The sequence below is a fragment of the Chinchilla lanigera genome, unplaced genomic scaffold, assembly GCF_000276665.1.
Source record: "Chinchilla lanigera isolate Chin_1 unplaced genomic scaffold, ChiLan1.0 scaffold00137, whole genome shotgun sequence".
NCBI lineage: Eukaryota > Metazoa > Chordata > Mammalia > Rodentia > Chinchillidae > Chinchilla > Chinchilla lanigera.
Genome location: NW_004955538.1, coordinates 3,260,918 through 3,278,377, shown reverse-complemented (window position 1 = coordinate 3,278,377; position 17,460 = coordinate 3,260,918). Strand labels below are relative to the sequence as shown.

Below are 17,460 nucleotides of genomic sequence, written 5' to 3'. Positions count from 1 at the left end.
CCACCCACCCACCCATCCACTCATGCATCTACTCAGACCCACCCATCCATCCATCCAGTCAGCCAGCCTCCCACCCATCCACTCATGCATCTACTCAGACATCCACCTACCAAGCCATCTACCAAATGACCCATCCATCCACCCACCCACCCATTCAGCTGTCCACCTACCAACTAACCACCTACCTAGTGCCCCATCCATTCACCCACCCACCCATCTACCCAGGGACCTGCTCTTCCATCCATTCATCCAGCCAGCCAGCCTACTCAGAGCTGCAAGTAGACCCTCTGGCCAGTCCCTATCCTCAGGTTGTTCTCAGCTGAGGGGAGCCCCCTGTGGTTGACCAGAATGGCGCCACTCACCTGGCAATCTCTGCAATCTCAGCCGTCTGCACGATGAATCCGCAGGGGTCAGGCTCCTCATCATCGTCGTCTGTGTCCCGAGGGCCAGGGGCTCGGGAACGAGCCCGGCCTGCACTGCCAGCCCGCGGGGTCTGCGTGGCTGTTGAGGTATGGGAGCGTGCATGTTTGGGGGAGCTGTGGTGGGAGCCGTACTCCTCCTCGGAGGTGGACGTGTAATCCGAGCCCTGCTGCCGACGACGCGTGTCTTGGAGTGGATTGGTTTCAGAAGCAAGAATAGAACAAAGCAGCACTCAGCACCCCACAGCACCCCACAGCACCCCAGGACCCTCTGGGTGAGGGCCCTATACTGCGGGTCGGGCCAAGCCATGGCTGGCACCCTACACCCAGAAGCCCTTCAGCAGAAGCACCAGCAACCACCGAGCTCGGGGACCACAAAGTCACTCCAGCCCAGGGGCCATGCGGGGCCAGCACAGCATCCCTGGTGGGAGGGGGGCCACACCTGGTGTGCCAGTGAAGGTTCCCGGGCAGACCCTGAAGATGCAGTGAGCCTCCCTGGAGGATCAGCCATGGCCTAGCCGGTGGCACAGGTAAGCAAGGCTGGCCGGGCCCTCATGGCCTTCATCAGGCCTCTCCCGTCAGGGACAGCCCCCCAGGCAGGGTCCTGAGCTCCTTCCAGGGTCTGATCTGAGCCCTCAAACAGCTTCAAACAGCAAAGGGGACGTGGACAAGGAGGGGGCTGCATGCTGGGTGGGGTGGGGAAGGGACAGGGGGTCGGCCAAGCAGAGGTCCTCAGCCCGCAGCCGTAAGGCCTCCCCACCCCATCCCAGCTGCCTAGGGGACCCAGCAGGTGGGGAGGGTCTTGGATGGTGCTGGCAGTGGACAGGCTGGGTGGTATGGGCAGGGTAACAGCACCTGGGCCTCAACCAATCCACTCAGGCAGGGCACGCGTGGCCCGTGGCGGTGCACGGGGCAGGCCACGGGGCAGCCAGCTCCTCCCTCAGCCCTGCACACTGGACCTCATGGAGGAGGCGAGGCTGTGTGGGCTCAGAGTGTGTCAGAGCCCCCACCACACAGGCACAGGCTTCCCCGTGCCTTCCACAGGGCAGAACCAGGAAGAACAGTTCCAGAGCCCAGGGCAGGTGGCCCAGGGCTGGATCCACCCTAAAGTACAGAGGGGCAGGGCCAGCCCAAAGTCCAGGCCCCTTGCCTGTGGGGGACGTGGTGGGGGCCCTCTGTCCCGGGAGGCTCAGCATCTCCTGCCCACGTGGGATTGTGCAAGTCTGCAATGTGTCCACCCAGCTCTGGGAACAGAGCCCTTTGGGGCTCTGAGGCTGACCTGCAAGAAGCCATTCGGGCCTTGGGGGTTGCCCTGCCCACCCGCCTGCTAGCCCTCCTGCCTGCCCCACACTCACTGGAGGAGTATCTGGCGCTGCCCGGGCGCGCCCTGCTGAAGGGCTGGCGGGAGCCTGTGGTGGCAGTGGCAGCAGCTTTCCTGGCAGCAGCGCGGGCATCAGCCATGGTGGGCTTGCGGTTGGCACAGTACAGCTCAACACTGCGGCCTGAGAAGCCCGTGCGGGCAGGGGCTGCCTCGGAGTCACTGGGCCCCGTGAAGGAGCCAGCCCGCTTTCGGGGCATGGCCAGGATGTCCAAGCGGGACAGCTTCTTAGCCTGCTCAGTAGCTGGCCGGCTCACTGGTTCAGGGTTGGCTGGGGCTCCCCGGTCACTGTCTGTGACCTCGGTGTCAGAGGTGTCCCCCAGCCGGGCCCGCCTGAGTCGGGAGGCCCGTGTGGGTCGCGGGGTGGACAGGCTGTTGGAGCGGGTCAGTGCCTGCTGCACCTTCTGGGCACTGGTGGAACCACGGCTCTGCTCCTCCCGGGCAGCCAGGGAAGGTGGGGCTGCCACTGGTTTCCGGCGAGCCCCTGGCCGACCTGCACCAGTGGCCTCTGGGGTCTCGTGGTTGGGGGTGATGGTGTCTGCACTGGGCAGGTGGGTGAGATTGGCGCCTTGGTCCTCAGGCCCGTCCTGGGACCCTCGGGGACCATGGCCACGCCGGGCAGCCAGGTGCCGCGCCAGCTCTCCACGGCCCAGGTCAGCAGAACTGGCCGAGCGGTGCTGTTTCTCTGAGAGTCGCTCACGCGCGCTGCTCAGGGCAGCATCACCTGGGTCCTGGGCCGCTGGTGGAGACACTAGCCTCTCCTTCTGTGGCCCTAGAGGCTGAGGGGTCGTTGGGCTGGGCCCGTTCTTGCCGCTGAGCAGGCTGACGGTGCTGGCAGTGTCCACGTCTGAGTCCCCAGAGAGGGAGTCATCTGGCGGCCTGGGGGTACTGCCCCCCTCATCCTCTTTGTCCACGGTCTTGGAGAGCAGCCGGGCCTCCAAGGCTGCCAGGGCCGTCTCAGTCTCCTTCAGGATCAGCTGGGTATCCTGCGTGTGGAGATCCGCACGTGTGGCCCGGACCGTGGTCAGGTCCTGCAGGAGCGGGTGGCTGGAGATGTGCGGGAGCCTGCCCGGTGCTGGGGAGCTGCTTGCTGGCTCCTTGGTGAAGCTCTCCTGCCGCACAAAGCCTGGAGCCTCACGCGGTGGGGTGGAGCCGGAGCTGCTGGGCTCAGGGGCACACCCAGGGTGCAGCTGGACGACCATCCGCCCACTGCTGCTCAGGTAGAGGCCGTCCCTTGCTGAGGGTCTGGCCTGGCCCACGCGCTCGGGACCCTCTGCCTCCCCAGGAGCTGCTGTGGGTTTCCGGGAGCCAGCAGTCTCATTCTGGTCACCAATGTAGAAAGAGACGGGGGCAGGCTCCCCAGGGGCCCTTGGTGAGCGCCGCCCCTTGGCCCAGGCCAGGCCCTCCTGGGGGCTCCTGCGCCTATCTTCCTGCTGCTCCGTGCCCAGCTCAGGGCCCTGGCCCCCGTCGGACCCACTGGCGTCACTGAGGCTGTCGGGGTCCAGGTCTTCCTGGCTGACCAGGTGGCTGGACTGCTCGATGCCCGGTTCTGGTGGCCCGGGCCCATTCCTCCTCGTGGCCTCTGGGCCAGCAGGGCTGTCAGCTCTGTCACTCGGCAGCTGGGGAAGCAGTCGTCTGGCACGCACAGGCAGGGCCCCCTCAGGGTCTCCTGCTCTGTGTCTCAGGCTGTCCTCTGCAAGGTGCAAGGACATCCAGTCAGAGTGGCCACAGGTCCACCTATGCACACAGCCCTGACCCTCCACCAGGCATAGCAATGTGCAAGCTGTGTCTATGGTCAGTAGCCTGAGGCTGCCAGGCTGGCCTGGCCCAGCCCCTCTAGCACCCCAGGTCACGTACCTGCCAGGCTGGAGTCTGAATAGCTGTCGGCAAGGCTGGCCCAGCGGGACACCCACTTCTGACCTCCAGGGCAGCCTGGAACCACAAGGCCCTGTAGAGAAGACCAGAGTATCCTCAGCAGGGGTAGTACCAGCCAGGACGGAGGCCAGGGATGACCAGGTGGCCACTAACACCAGTGCCCAGCTAGCTTTGTCAAGTGAGGCAACCCTTGGGGGAAGATCTAGCCTAGCCCCATCAGGGCCACCATCCCCGAGTCCCAGCCTGGACACTGCTTTGTTCCTACTGCCCCTCTCAGAGTGGCCACAGGGGCTCATACCTGGTGCTCCACTGAGGGGCCCACACCCAGTGGCCGGGAGGCAAACTCCTGCAGCAAGGCCATTCTCTGGGCCACGCCTCCATCGCTGTCCCCTCTGATCACAGGGCGGAAGGTGGCTGAGGACACCCTGGAGAGTTCAGGGGACTCAAGTACCCCAAAGACCTACCGGGAGGAGACAGCACAAGTGTCAGAGGTGCCTGGCTCCCAGTCCCACTCCAACACGAAGGACACACAACCTGTCCAGCTACAGTGGGGCAGGGAACAGGCTACCTAGCAAGGTGAGAAGCGGGGCTGGTGGGCGCTGCCACTCTACATGGCAGCGCCAGCGGCACCCACTTGCCTAGCTGGAACAGACTCAGGAATCGGCTGAGTCGCAGAAGACCAGCCCCCGGCCCCAACATGCCCACCAGCTGAGCTCCCTCCCACCCCACACCTCAGCTCACCTGGTCGATCATCTTGCGGGCTTCCTCCACTTCCCTGTCCTGCGCGTCCGTCTCAATGGTGTAAGTGCCTGCGTCACTGAGGCTGTCATCCTCATCCTGTCTGTGCGCCTTGAGCAGCTGGGGTTCAGCAGGTGGTGGTGCAGTCGGGGAGGCCACAGAGTTGGCCCCACAGGATGTCAGGGGTGCGGGTGGCACAAGAGGCACCTTCTCAGAGCTGGGCCTGGAGGCTGGGGAGCTGTCCCGCATGCACTGGGCCACGAAGTCCTGGGCCAGGCGGGAGCGGCGCCCCACACTGCCGAAGGGACGGGCAGGGGCCCGGGCGGCCGGTGAGGTGCTGGCCAGCCGCTCCTCTGTCTTCTCACGTTTCAGTGAGCCGGCCCTCTGTGACCCCGAGCTGCTGCCTGCTGCCCCCCGTGCAGGGGCACCTGGGCGTTCCCGATCAGTGGGCACTGGGCCCCGACGCTTGTCAGCCTTGGGGTCCCCAGGGGGGGCATGCGTGAAGGACTGTGAGCGCTTCTTGCGGGGGGTGTCCTCATCAAAGAACTGGATGACAAAGGCCTGCTGGTTGTGCAGCAGCTCCTGGGGGTCCCGCTTGATCTGCCTCTGCAGCCGCACCTGCTCGCCGCTGGCTTCCACAGGGGCCCCAGCTGCTGAGGCCACCTTGGCCAGGGGGTCCTCTGAGTCACTCTGTGTGCCATCTTCATGCTTGTGACCTAGAGGGACCCAACTTGTCGGGGAACTGCAATTGGCCTGGGGCCTCACAAGGGTAAGGGGACCTGGCACCCGCACTGCAGGACCTGGCCCCTGTGGCTGAGATTCGTGACAGACACTAGACAGAACCAAGCTGCTGTGCACAGGCAGCATAGGCAGTGAATTGCAAAGCAGAATCCACCAGGTGCCTGGAGCTTCACTGGTGGCTGCCTGCCTGCCCTGGACGGCGCAGTGCCAGGGAGTACTGACCTCTCAGGGTGCGGGTGTGGACAGGCAAGTCGCTCTTGGTGCTGTGGCGGTCGTCACCTGGGCCAGCCCGGCGCAGCAAGCTCGGGTCGTTCTGCACCAGCCAGTCGGCCACCTTGGTCTCGGCGGAGACCATCTCCACAGGTGTGGCGTCCTTGCCAGGGGGCCGCCGCTGGCGCAGGGCAAACTTGGTGATGTGGTCCTTGATCTTCACCTTGCCAGGGCTGCAGTCGTCAAACTCGATGGTGAAGGAGGCATGGCTCTGCACCACAGGCACTGTCCCACCACCACTCACCTCCTCCTTGTCCTTGGTGGGCGCCTCATGCTCCGGCACCTCTGGTGGCCATGATGGTGGTGGCGGGGCCTCCTTTGTGGGGATTTCAAAATAGCTGGGCTCCCGCCGGAAGGAGTAGCCATGAGGTTCAACAGGGGGGCAAAAGCCAGCTGGCGGGCCGTCCAGCTCGCCATCCTGCTGCACTGACTCCTTGGCACGCTCTGGGGGGTGTGTACAGACCAGGCCTCAGCATGGCCATGCCCACCTCCCACTTTGTCTGCCCTGGTGCAGGTACTCCAGGCCCAGTCGCCTCCCTCCCTCATACTCCTGGGCTCAGGGACTGCTTGGCTGGGTGCCAAGACCCACCTGGGTAGGGCTCCTCCTGGCGCCGGTCCTCAGGCGGTGTGCCACTGTCATCCTCTCCCCACCAGGATGGCTGCCCATACAGGGGTGTGCGGTATACCACTGAATCTGCAGGAAGGCAGAGCTCAGCCCTGGGGTCCCTCCCCAGCCCAGACCTGCAGTTGCCATGGATGCCATGGATGCTGGCCGCTAGCCAACCACACTGAGCCTGTTTCTGCCTCTCACCTGCCTACTCCTACCCGGGTCTCTATAGAGCCCACAAAGGGAGGCTTGTCCTGGAGGGCACAGCCCTGGAAGCACTTCCTGGGGCAGGTGAGCCCTGGGGCCCTGTGCTTGACCCTCCCACCCCAGAGCCGACCTGACGGGGACGGGAGTGGCAGAGCCCACTGCCCACCCAGCCCTTCTCTAGGGCTCTAGAAATGGTCCAGCCCACAAATGGGTGGCCCTGGGGGCTGAGGGCCTCCTGGTCAGAGTGACCCACGTGACATTTTGAGTATTTCTTTAGTGTTTGAATACTGGCCAGAAGTGAAGATTATACTTCCCACGAAACCTGGTTTTCCAGCTCTGACTTGGGCAGGAGTGGTATCCCATGGCTCACATCAGGGCACCAGCCTGATGCCCAAAGCCTTCCCAGCTCCTCCAGCTCTTTCAGCCCTGCTAGAGCCATGCAGCCAACCGAGCCACAGGAGCGGTGGCTCTTAACTGCCTACGTGCTGGGCAGCAAGTAGCCCTGTGGCCGGGCACGCCATGCTCCCAGGTGGACGACTTCTCTGAAGGTGTCAATTTCCTGACCTCGTGCTGCACTCCAGCTGCTGAGGCAGGGGGTGCACCGTGGGCGTGCCCCCCAAGCTGTGGCCCGAGCTCCTCTCCCACTTGTTGCATGCTGCGTCAGCTGCTGGGGCCAAGGTAGGGCTGCCCTGCTGGTGCACCTGCTATAACCCTAGGGCACTCTAAGCCACCGCCACCAGCCGCGTATGCCAGGGCCGGGACACTGCCCAGTATTCTTGCAGCTCGCGTGACCTCTGGTAGCCCTTCCCAGTCCCTGGCTGGGTCGAGTTCCAGAAGACGGAAGCTTTGCCACTCTGGGCCAAGGGTCCCAGCCAGAGCTTGGCAGCCAGCAGCCCCACAAGGCTGCCACAGGAATACAGCAGAGGCTGCGCTGGGCAGCAGTGGCCTTTCCTGGAAAGGGTGGAGTGGGGAGCCCAGGACCCCACCCTTCCGGCCTGAACCCCTGGCTCACTTGGGCCCAGGCAGCAGCCCCCTTGCTGCCCACCACGTTCTCCACTGCACCCAGGCACCCAGGTTTCACTGTGGCGGCTCCCGACCTACCCAGCTCTGTGTCTGTGGGCACCTTGGTACCCCTGCCCCGGCCGCCTCCGGTCAGCTGGTGGCTACCAGCTGCAGCAGCACTGCAGGCTGGGAAGTGTGTGTGGGCCCACATGTGGGGTCATGGGCCCAGGAGGAGCAGGAGCTGAGGTGAGGGGTCGTGGGGGAGCACATCTGGGTGGCGTGGAGAACGGTGGAGTAGAGGGGATACAGGGAGGGGCACAGTGGTGCAGGGAACATGGGGACCGGCAGGGCTAAACGTGGCCCTGTGCATTTACCTCCACTTCTCTCTCCCGTCCCCACACCTAGCCTACCTGTTCCAGGTCTCCGGTCCCCCTTCTCTGGCCTGGGGTGCGTAGACTCACAGTAGGCTGTGAGTTCGGGTGGTGCCTCGCTCCTCCTGGGTGCTGGGCTCTTCACCCCCACCTGCAGCTGGCTAGTGTACTTCTCATGCTGTGGGTGAGAGCAGGACAGGGTCATCTTGGGGCCACCAGCCAGGTGGACCTCGCCTCTCCTCGTGCCCACCAGGTCTCCTCACAGCCCAGAAAATACAGGAAGCCCCGAGTTCCCCACATCCAAGCAGGGCTCCTTGGGCCACAAGGCTCCCAGGGCAGTGCTGGGCTTGCCTGGGTGGGGCCACTGAGCAAGTTGGGGGGCTTGGGGACTAGCACCACAGGCTCCATCTGGAACAGGTCCCAGGGAGGGCCCAGGGTGGGGGGCAGAGTCCTGCCTACGTGTGTGCATACGTGTGTGCATGCGTATGTGTCTGTCCCTGCGTGTGCATCTGGGAGCCTAGAGTGCATGTTTACAGTGTGTTCACGTCAGCCCTGTTTTCCTGGCTGTGCAGCCTTGTGCTGATCATGTTCACTAGAAAGTGGGTCTCAGACACCCGCCAGACACGCCTCTAGGGCTCTGAGCAGGGTCCCGTGCACCTGCGCTGGGCAGCCCCACACAGACACAGAGAGAGGCTGCCACAGCCCACTATGGCTACCTTGGGACCTTGCAGCCTGGCTGGAGCATCTGCCCACATGGAGCCCTGGCACATGCGAAGGTACTGTGCTGGAAGGCACTTTCGCACCTCAGGGTGCTCCCTGCACCCAAGAGGCCAGCAGACCAGAGGTCCTAGGGCCCAACTCCTCAACCTCCTCACCCCAATGGCGTACTCTCTTTTTTTGTATTTTTGAAACAGGGTTTTGCTATGCAGTTCAAGCTGGCCTTGAGCTTACTCTGCAGCCCAGGCTGGTCTCGAACTCTCAACGATCCTCCTGCCTCAGCCTCCCGAGTTCTGGGAGTACAGATGTGCTCCACCACGCCCGGCTCAGTGGCATACTGTGTCTGTCCCCACTGGGGTTTCTGCCTCCTGCAGGCGTCCCTGATACCAGCTTGCCTGATGTACCACAGACCCCGTACCCTGGGCACAGGGCCAGGCCCGGAAGCCCCTCATCTCCAGCAGGCCAGGCATTTGGCCTACATCCCACTGCCCCCATCATCTGTCCCAGCAGGAGCCCGGAGGGCAATGACTCCTTCCCCACACTGGGCCAGCTGGCAGGGCAGGACATGTACCAGCACCGGCAGCCAGGACAGGGTGCTTCAGGAGCTGGGGGTATCTGCTGAGGGAGCAGAGCTTCCAGGTGCAGATGGAGATTCCTGGGTAGGACCTAGAGCAGGTGGGCTCTGCGGTGGGGGCATGAAGGCTACTTTTGGGCCTGCCCCATTCTCCCCCAGCACTCCCCAAGATGCACATCCTTTCCCCAGCACCCACCTTGAGTGCCTCCTCAGGCACACGGTGCTGCACCCGCTCCAGCACATACATGTTGGAATGTGGTACCGTTCAGGAGAACAGAGAACAGACAGAGCTGAGGATCTGTACCCAGCGTCTACAGGCAGCCGTGCAAGTCCTGTGCAGGTGGTGGGGGTCCCGCACTGGTCATCGACTGGTATTCCACCCAGCAGCCTCAAGGTCAAGCCATTATGGGGTCCTGAGTTTCCTCAGGTTCCTGTGACCTGGGGCTCAGCAGGTAGGTGGCAGCAAGGGTGCTGCAGCCCCTGGCGGAGGCCAGCCATAGGCTTACACTGTGTGTGCTAACCTGAACCTGAGGGGCCCCACCCTTACCTCCGAGACCCCCACCCTCTTCCAGGATTACAGGGCAACTGGCCCTGAGCGCCGGGGGAAAGGATATCATAGCCAAAGCGGATGACATCGTTGAGCTTTAGTGTGATGTACTTCTGGTCTGGGATTCGCACATCGTTTACAAAAGTCTGTGGAGGAACAGGTGACCACACAGCTGAGAGGCAGGACAGCGCGGGACACCACCCGAACTCTGCAGACCCTCCCTGCAACCTGTGTCCACAGCAGAGCTGGCAGTCCCACAGGTAGGCCACGGCTCCATGTGGCCACTGCAGATGTCTCAGGTGCTGGCCCTGCACGGTCCAGGCAGTAGCCCAGGGCCAGCAACCTAGGGACCCACTGAAGGCACCGTGGGCAGCAGAGGGGAGGCCTGCCTGCCAGGCAGCCTGGGCAAGTAGGGCTGCTGCAGCTGATGGTGGGTGAGGGAGGGGGGCCTGAGGCCACCTGGGTGGGAGCACCTCGAGGGGCACTGAAAGCGGTGCCCAGGACTTACTGGAGGCTCATGCAGCAGAGGCGGGGTCCCTGAGTCTCCAGAGGGACCCCTGGCTCAGGACTGCATGGGCAGTGAACCAACAAAACCTGACGGTTTGCTTTCTCATTGAGCAGCGTCCCGGCACGCTTGTGCACCCCCCAGAGAGATGCACAGACAGGCTCCTCCAGGACAGACAGACATGTGTGCTGCAGCAGTCCTCCACCCCTCACCCCACACTGGATCCCTCCCAGCCCCTACAGCCATGACTCACAAAACAGGCCACACAGCCCCCTATACCCAATCAGGGCACTGGGTACAGCTCCTTGCACCTCAGGGAGGCCATTTCCCAGCTTCTGTCTGCCCAGCCTGAGTCCCCACTCCAGGGGCCAGCTGCACCCTGGGAGAGCAAGTCTTGGCCAGTGGGGCCCTTTCCAGGGGGCTACCTCTACCCTCAAAACCCAGCCCCTGCAGAGTAGGCCTGGAGTGGGTCAGGGGCCCAGGGGCAGGGCCAGGGCAGAACGATAACACTCACCCCATTGAGACTGCCCAGATCCTTCACCCAGTGCTCGTCACGGTCCTGGTCATAGTTGATGACAGCATGCTGCTTGTCCACGCTGCGGGACTACAGAGACACACAGGGGGTACTCAGGTGCCTCATCCTGGGGAGGCAAGTCCAGGAGACAGAGGCACCTGTGCTGCCCACAGCCCATCACACCACCCAACACTGGCCCCGGGCCACTGACCCCCACCCCTCCTACACACAGAGTATGTGCCTGATAAAGCCGCCCAGCCATGACACAGGCCACAGAGACCAGGCAAGACACCAAGGCCACTTCCCCTGTGTCTGTGGTGACCTCTCTCCCTATCCTCGTCCTGTTCCAGTGTCCCGTCTGGGTGGACAGTGGGAGGTTGGGAATCCACTGTTTATCGAGACAGCTGGTCCTTCCCAAGGACAGGCGGGGGTGGCCTGCTCGGGCTCCAGCAGGGGAGATCAGGGGGTGGGGCACACAGCCTCAGGGTCAAGGGCGAGTAAACATGCTGGGGCTCCTGGTGGCTCCTGCTCCTGATGGCTCCTGCAGCCCCATGCCCTGGTAAGGTCCGAGCACCTGACCTTACCTGCCCATGCCTGCACACACACGCGTGCGCACGCGCACACACAACTTCAGCACGCACACAGGTCCTCCACCCTGAGTGGGGCTCACCTTCCCTGGCCATCAGCTTATCCAGGACCCTCCCTAGGACAGTCACCCCAGCTCCTTCACACAGCTGCCTCAGCTGTCTAGCTGCAGCACCCTACTTCTCACCCAGATGGAGGCAGGGACAGGGTCACATTCTCTTGCTCAGGGGCTGCAGCAGAGGCCCATGTCACCCAGTCCACTAGGCCTGTGGTCTCAGCACAGAGCTCCACTGCCCGCCTCCACTCCATGCCACCTATCACCTGGCACCTGTCCCTAACCCTCCACCTGGGAGCCACAGGCCTGGGGCCCAGGCCAGGAGGGGCCAGTGGAGCCAGCCAACTCAGAAAGCTGTCAAGCACTTAGCCCAAGGACCAACAGGCAGTGCCCCCACAGGACACCAGGTGGGCCTCCGGTGGGGCTGATGACTGCTCACGCCCCCCTGGCTCAGGACTACCCAACCCATGAAGGGTGGCACAGACCTGAGTCGCCTGCAGCTGGTCCTCCCCAATGGCTCCCAGCCCTGCACAGCTCTTCTTGTGGCTCCGACTCCCCCACTCCCCTGGCATCTAGGGCACACACAGGGGTTGGGTTTGGGCACACTTGGCTAAGGCTCCCCTCCAGTCCCACTGGGGCACCAGGGGAGCCCTAGAGACAGCAAAGAAGCTGGGCTTCCCCCAGGACCAAATGCAGAGGGATATCAGCAGCCTTCCAGTGAGTCTGGGGGTTGGGAGGTGCCCCTGCCCCAGGTCACTGCAGACCTGACTCGGGATCCTGGATGAGGCTGGGGACGGCACACAGGCTGGCACCCTACCTTAGCCCTGCTGCCTCAGAGAAAGCCAGCCTGAGGGCTGGACCTGGTCATCAAACCTCTCTGGGGACTGAGAGCCTGGGGTGATGTGCAATGGGGTCACCAGAGCCTCCTGCTCCCACCCAAAGGTTCCCAGGTGGTCCCAGGAGCTGCTGGCCTGAGGTGGACAGGGATGGGTGGCTTAGGCATCACCCTTGCTGAGGAATGAGCCCTCACGAGGCTTCCAAGTGACCTTTCCAGTCTGGACACACCCCCATCGTTCTGCTGCCATCAGACTCCTGCTGATATTTCCTGGGGTCTCCCGGTCCAGGAGGAATGGTCTGAAAGTGCCGGGGGTCTCTCCAGACACCCCTCTCCAGCCTAGGCCACACTGGGATCTGTCCACACCACCCCGGGGCTCTAGAAGCAGCACACCTACTCCTGTCCTGGGTCTCAGCCCATATGATGCCCTTTGCCAGGACTACCACCCTTTCTGTGCCCATTTTCCCTCTACCAGCAGGTGCTCCACACGGCTTCTGCTTCGGAGTCCCCGACCAAAGAGTCCCCACTAGCCCACGTACACCTGGGCTGCGATGCCTGCTCATCCCAGGGCCCGCCGTCCACGGCAGCGAGGGCCTTGCCCCAGACACACTCCTATCAGGACCCTGCTGGGTCATAGACCTGGGACCGGGGGCAGCAGCAGAACCAGCCAACTCTGGAAGCCATCAAGCACTAACCAATGACAGCTAAGAGTGCTGGCATCTCAGGCACCCTTCCAGCACCTCCCTCCCCGCCCAGACACCTCAGGGCAGAAGCACAGCCCCACCTGGCCAAGCCCACATGCTCAACGCTGGATGCCAGCCCACCCAGAAGGGGGTCCCTGGCCCAGGGCTCACGAGGGCTTGCAGAAAGGAGCATCCCAGCAGTGTGAGCGGGGCAGACGCTCCAAACACGTGGACAGAGGGAAGCAGATTTGGACCCACTTCAGAAAGAAAAAAGATGTGCTTCATGCTGAGTCTGACGCCCTCTGTGGAGGAGAGCCCTGTCCTGCTGTGCTGAGCCTGCCAGGGCCACTAGCCAGGGCCCCCCGCACAGCCTCCTGCCAGCTCATCCCCAGTGCTGCCATAAGGGAGGCCACAGGCACTGCAGCAGGCTGCCAGACTGCTGGGCTGCCGTGTGCGCAGGGCCCTACAGCCACTCTGGGCTGTGGCTCCTGTGTCAGGATCCCGGCTGTCACATGTGCCCATGTACAGCCACAGGCCACAGTGGGTGGGACACAGGCTTCGGCGGAAGCGGCTGAGTCCCAGCACTCCTGTGATCCAGTAGGGACCCAGCAAGGACGTGTTTGGGGACAAGGTCCTGGCCACAGTAGAGGGACAGCTGGGGGAGCAGGCCCAGGTGTTTACACACAGGTCGATGCAGACACACACCCATAGTACACAGACCCACACACACATGTGTGCACATGCCCGCATCATACAGCACGTCCTCACAGGCTCCAGCTCATGCCAGGCCTGCCCTGGGATTGGATGCTACCACAAGCAAATTAGAGGCTTGCTGTGTGAGGTGGGTGGGAAGGGGGCGTGGACACGGCTGCCCCCGCCTCCCAGCCACAGGGCTACCTCCTCCCATAGCTGTCCCTTCCTGCCAGGCCCTGTTCCCCTCTCACAGAGCTGTCTGGTGCCCCTGAGCCCCAGGCCCACTCACAGTGCTGCCTTCTTTGCATCTACCCCATGCAGGAGAAGGCAGGGGTTGGAGGCCGCAGGAGTGCCTGCTGGCACAGAGCAGGAGCAGGGTGAGTAGACAGGTGTGGATGACAACAGACAGGTGCCCAGAAGGAGGCCCAAGGTAGGCCAGGCACCTCGGGTGAGCAGAGCGAGTGCCTGGGGTGTGGTGGGGAGGAGTCCAGGGTGGGAAGGCAGACTTAGACCTAGACAGCTGAGGGCCAGGACACGGGGACAGGCCGGGCCACCCTCTGTGAGGCTGGGGGTGGGAAGCACCACTCAGGGAGCCAAGGTGTGGGGTGAGGCCAGGATGGGGTGGTGGTGGGGCCTGGGCAGGGACACAGTGGGGGGGACAGAGGGTGACCCCGAGGCTCAGCCACCTTTGAGAGGCCCAGAGCAGCTGTGCAGCCAAGATCAAAGCTGAGGCAGGATGGGCACAGGACAGTACTTCATCTGGACACAGAACAGAAGCCGAGGCTGGAGGGACCTGGAGTAGAGGTCCCAGGAAGGGGGCAACACATGCAAACGTCTTGAGGGCTCAGAGAGTGGCACCAAGGGAGGCTGGCACCAGCCAGGGGTGAGGAGGGGCAGGGGCAGGGACCTGGGCCACGTGTGATGTGGCAGTGAGGACTTCCCCACAGAGGGACCCAATGGGGAGATGGGTGAAGAAGGCTGGGGCTGAGGGCGTGGGGTGGGAGGTAGACTGGTGACAGTGGTGGTGGTGGGTGTGTACAGCCTTCCTGTGCCTTCCTGTGCTCTATCCATGCATGAGCTCCCCAGCCTCAGTTTCCCTGTGTAAGATGGAGACACCTTTTACGCAGCCATGCCACCACCTTGGGCAGAAGCACAGGTGCACCCAGGGAAGGAGATGCCTGGCACAGAGGCCTAGAAACTTCCACTGCGCCTGCCCTGCTCAGGGATGCATGACCAACTGGCCCAGAGACTAGGACTGTGCCCCAGACCCATGTGGGCACTGGGACCCCCAGATCACCTCTCCCCCAGTGCCCAGGAAAAGCAGCAGTGGGGCACAGAGCCAGGTGCAGGGCGGGAGGAGCTCCAGCACTCCAGGCTCACCTCAGCTCCTTGTATCTAGATGTCCCCCAGGTCTCATGTGATCATAGGTGGGGAGTTTCCACCTATGGATTGGACGTGTGAATGTGGATTAAGGGTGTGACACTGGGATTGAGGTTGTGGACAATGGAAGCCCCACGCAGGGCATGAGTGGCACCAATCAACAGGCTTGCAGCCTGGTTGGAATGTAAAGGGACAGAAAGGCCAGCTTGTTGCTGTTGCTGCTGCTGCTGCTGCTCATTGCTTCCTGCGTGCCCTGCCAAGGACTGTTTCTCCTCTGTGATCCCCTCTGCCATGCTGCCCTGCCTTAGACTCAGCCAACTGTGGACTGAAACCTCTACAAACTGTGAGTTAAACTTGGGCAGAAGCACAGGTGATTGTGCTTGCACATTTTCCAGTCAACTTTAATTTGTGATTGTTGGGTATTTACCTCAGCAATGAGAAAAGGAACCATGACAGGCCCTAAAAGTGCTACCTCCTCGAGGAGGCCTTCCTGGTGACCCTAGGAGCCCAGTGTGCCCATCACCAGCACCATGCACATCAGGCCACACCCTAGGAGCAATCAGGCAGATCTAGCCACAGCCTCTCTACAAGGCTGGGGGCACAGCCTGTGCATACCGTCTTTATGCTCTTAAATAATTAAAAGTCAAGAGACTACTCCATGTCCTGTAAAAGTCACAGGAAAGCACACTCAACAGCCCTAAGTAAGCATGACTGTGCATACCTCGCTGCTCTGGCACATTATCTGTGGCATCCTCATACTAGACGGGCAAGGCCACAAGCAGCCATGGGAACCACAGGGCCAGAAAAACCTTTCACAGAACATACCTGCGACTTCTGCACAGGCCACTGACTTGTCTCTGTGCTTTCCAGGGGTACAGAGAAGAGGATAAAGGCAGAGAAGCCAGAGTCTGAGCACCCCGAGTGGGCAGAGCAGCTGAGTCTGGGTCCAGGCACATTGAGAGACTTCAGGGGAAAAGCAAGGGTGGTGGGGCCTGGCCCATCAGCTGCTATGATCAAACCTCTTTGACTAGAAAATGTGCAAGCCAAGTGCTACTCACAGTACCAGGCTGGAAGGCAACACCAAGGTGCCCGAGGCAGAGACCCTGTCTCTGCTTCAGATGGAGCCTTTAGCTGGGATGGACAAGCTCCCTCAAGCCTTGTTCCTAAGGTCCCAATCCCATGTATGAGGACTCTCATCCCCTAATCACCCCCAAGGGTCTCACCTCTCACACTACCCCCGGGGGACTAAGTTCAAGTACTTACATGACTTTAAGGGGACACAAACACTAGGATCACACTGAGGCAGACAGAATATCAACACAACAGAGGTGCCCTGAGCAGAGGTGGCCTCACACTTGCTGCTGGGATGAGTTCGCCATGGCCACCCCAGCCTAAGCAGGGCTGCCTTGTGTGAGCCTCCTGGACCCCAGGGTCTTCATGGACAGCTGGGGCTGCATAGGGAGGCCAAGGTCTGACTGAGCCCAGGCTTGTCCAGAGCACAGGCACACCTCTACACATGTCACAGAGACCCTGGGCCCATTCATAGGCCCAGGGCCCAGGTAGAGATGCCCGGGCCTGGGGTCTACAGCAGGTGGGGGCACCTTCCTAGCTCTGAGCCCCACCCATTTCCCAGCCCCAGGAGCCACTCACCTGCAGCATGAGCTCACACTCATCGCGCCCCACAAAGATGAGCTCACGCGGGAGCCGGTGGCGGGTACCGCTGCTGCTCACCAGGAACCAGGAGGTGACACTCATGTTGGCGCTGGTGAGGCCCGTCTGGCCCTGGAGGGAGGCAGTCATCAGAGTGGGGCTCCCCAGGCTGGACCACCCCTGAACCACTCAAGGCCCAGCACAGGTCTGCCCTCAGAGGCTCTGACCAGCCTCTTCTGGAAACGCTGGCTCCTATGCTCTGGGGCTGCAGGGTACCTATGTCTGTATACCAGGATGCCCATCCTTCCCTGAGCAAAGCGCAGGTCCCAGTGCCAGGTCTGTCCTGCATGACCCGCCCTCCCCACCATTCGCCTCTGTGGACCCTCTACCCCACGGCTGTCTTCTAGGTCCCACACACTTAGTCCCTTCTCTCTTTAGGTGCCAGGCTCAAGGTTCATGGGACACTGGCCACACTGCCTGTGTGCAGACCCATGTGTCCACATGGTCCACCAGGAGTGGCTCCACTGGGACACAAACCCTGACCCAGAAGGCCTACTTCCCCCAGCAGACACCTGGACCAAGCCCAGACACGGGTCCTGGAGTGAAGGACTGCAGGGGCAGAGGTGGAGAGGCGGCTCTGAGCCATTGCTGTGCCCACCACTGGCCACGAGTGGGAGTGTTGGCGCTTCAAGCATTGGGCAGCCCATGAGGTCTTCGAAAGGGGGGCACCAGCAAAGAAGGGGTCTGATAGCTAGTGTGATAGGACAGGCAGGGAGCTCCACAGCAGCAAAAGGGCTACAGTAGGCCTGAGTGACAGCGAGGACCAAAGTTACACTGAGACCAGGCCCTGGCGGCCTGAGGCCCTCTGTGCGCTGTGTGCACACACAGGCGTGTCACACACCAGAGCACTCACACAGGCAGACACACACTGTAACACTGTGTGCTGGAGTGGTCTGAGCTGAGGTGGCTATGACCCGGACAGAGAGGCCCTGCACCATGGGGGTCCCTCTGCCCCATGAGGGAGGCAGGCTGTCGGGGGGCTGTGCTGAGGAGGGTGGCGGGTCTCAGCCCAGCAGGCAGGCATGGCACTTCACCAGGAGAAACCAGCCTGTGC

General features: G+C 62.5%; 1 protein-coding gene across 2 annotated transcripts in view; it reads right to left on the bottom strand.

Moving 5' to 3' along the window:
• Positions 1 to 16,478, bottom strand: part of Cep170b (centrosomal protein 170B) — a gene marked incomplete at its 5' end in the record, with an annotated part of 21,375 nt that extends 4,897 nt beyond the window's left edge. The window contains 12 exon segments of one of the 2 annotated variants that reach the window (XM_013507900.1): positions 363 to 606; positions 1,775 to 3,490; positions 3,655 to 3,745; positions 3,971 to 4,132; positions 4,414 to 5,126; positions 5,374 to 5,865; positions 6,011 to 6,115; positions 7,648 to 7,786; positions 9,096 to 9,154; positions 9,514 to 9,592; positions 10,466 to 10,555; positions 16,347 to 16,478. In XM_013507900.1, the coding sequence (XP_013363354.1) occupies positions 363 to 606; positions 1,775 to 3,490; positions 3,655 to 3,745; positions 3,971 to 4,132; positions 4,414 to 5,126; positions 5,374 to 5,865; positions 6,011 to 6,115; positions 7,648 to 7,786; positions 9,096 to 9,154; positions 9,514 to 9,592; positions 10,466 to 10,555; positions 16,347 to 16,451 (3,995 nt within the window). 2 annotated transcript variants of the gene reach the window in all.
• Between the last annotated feature and the right edge of the window lie 982 nt (positions 16,479 to 17,460).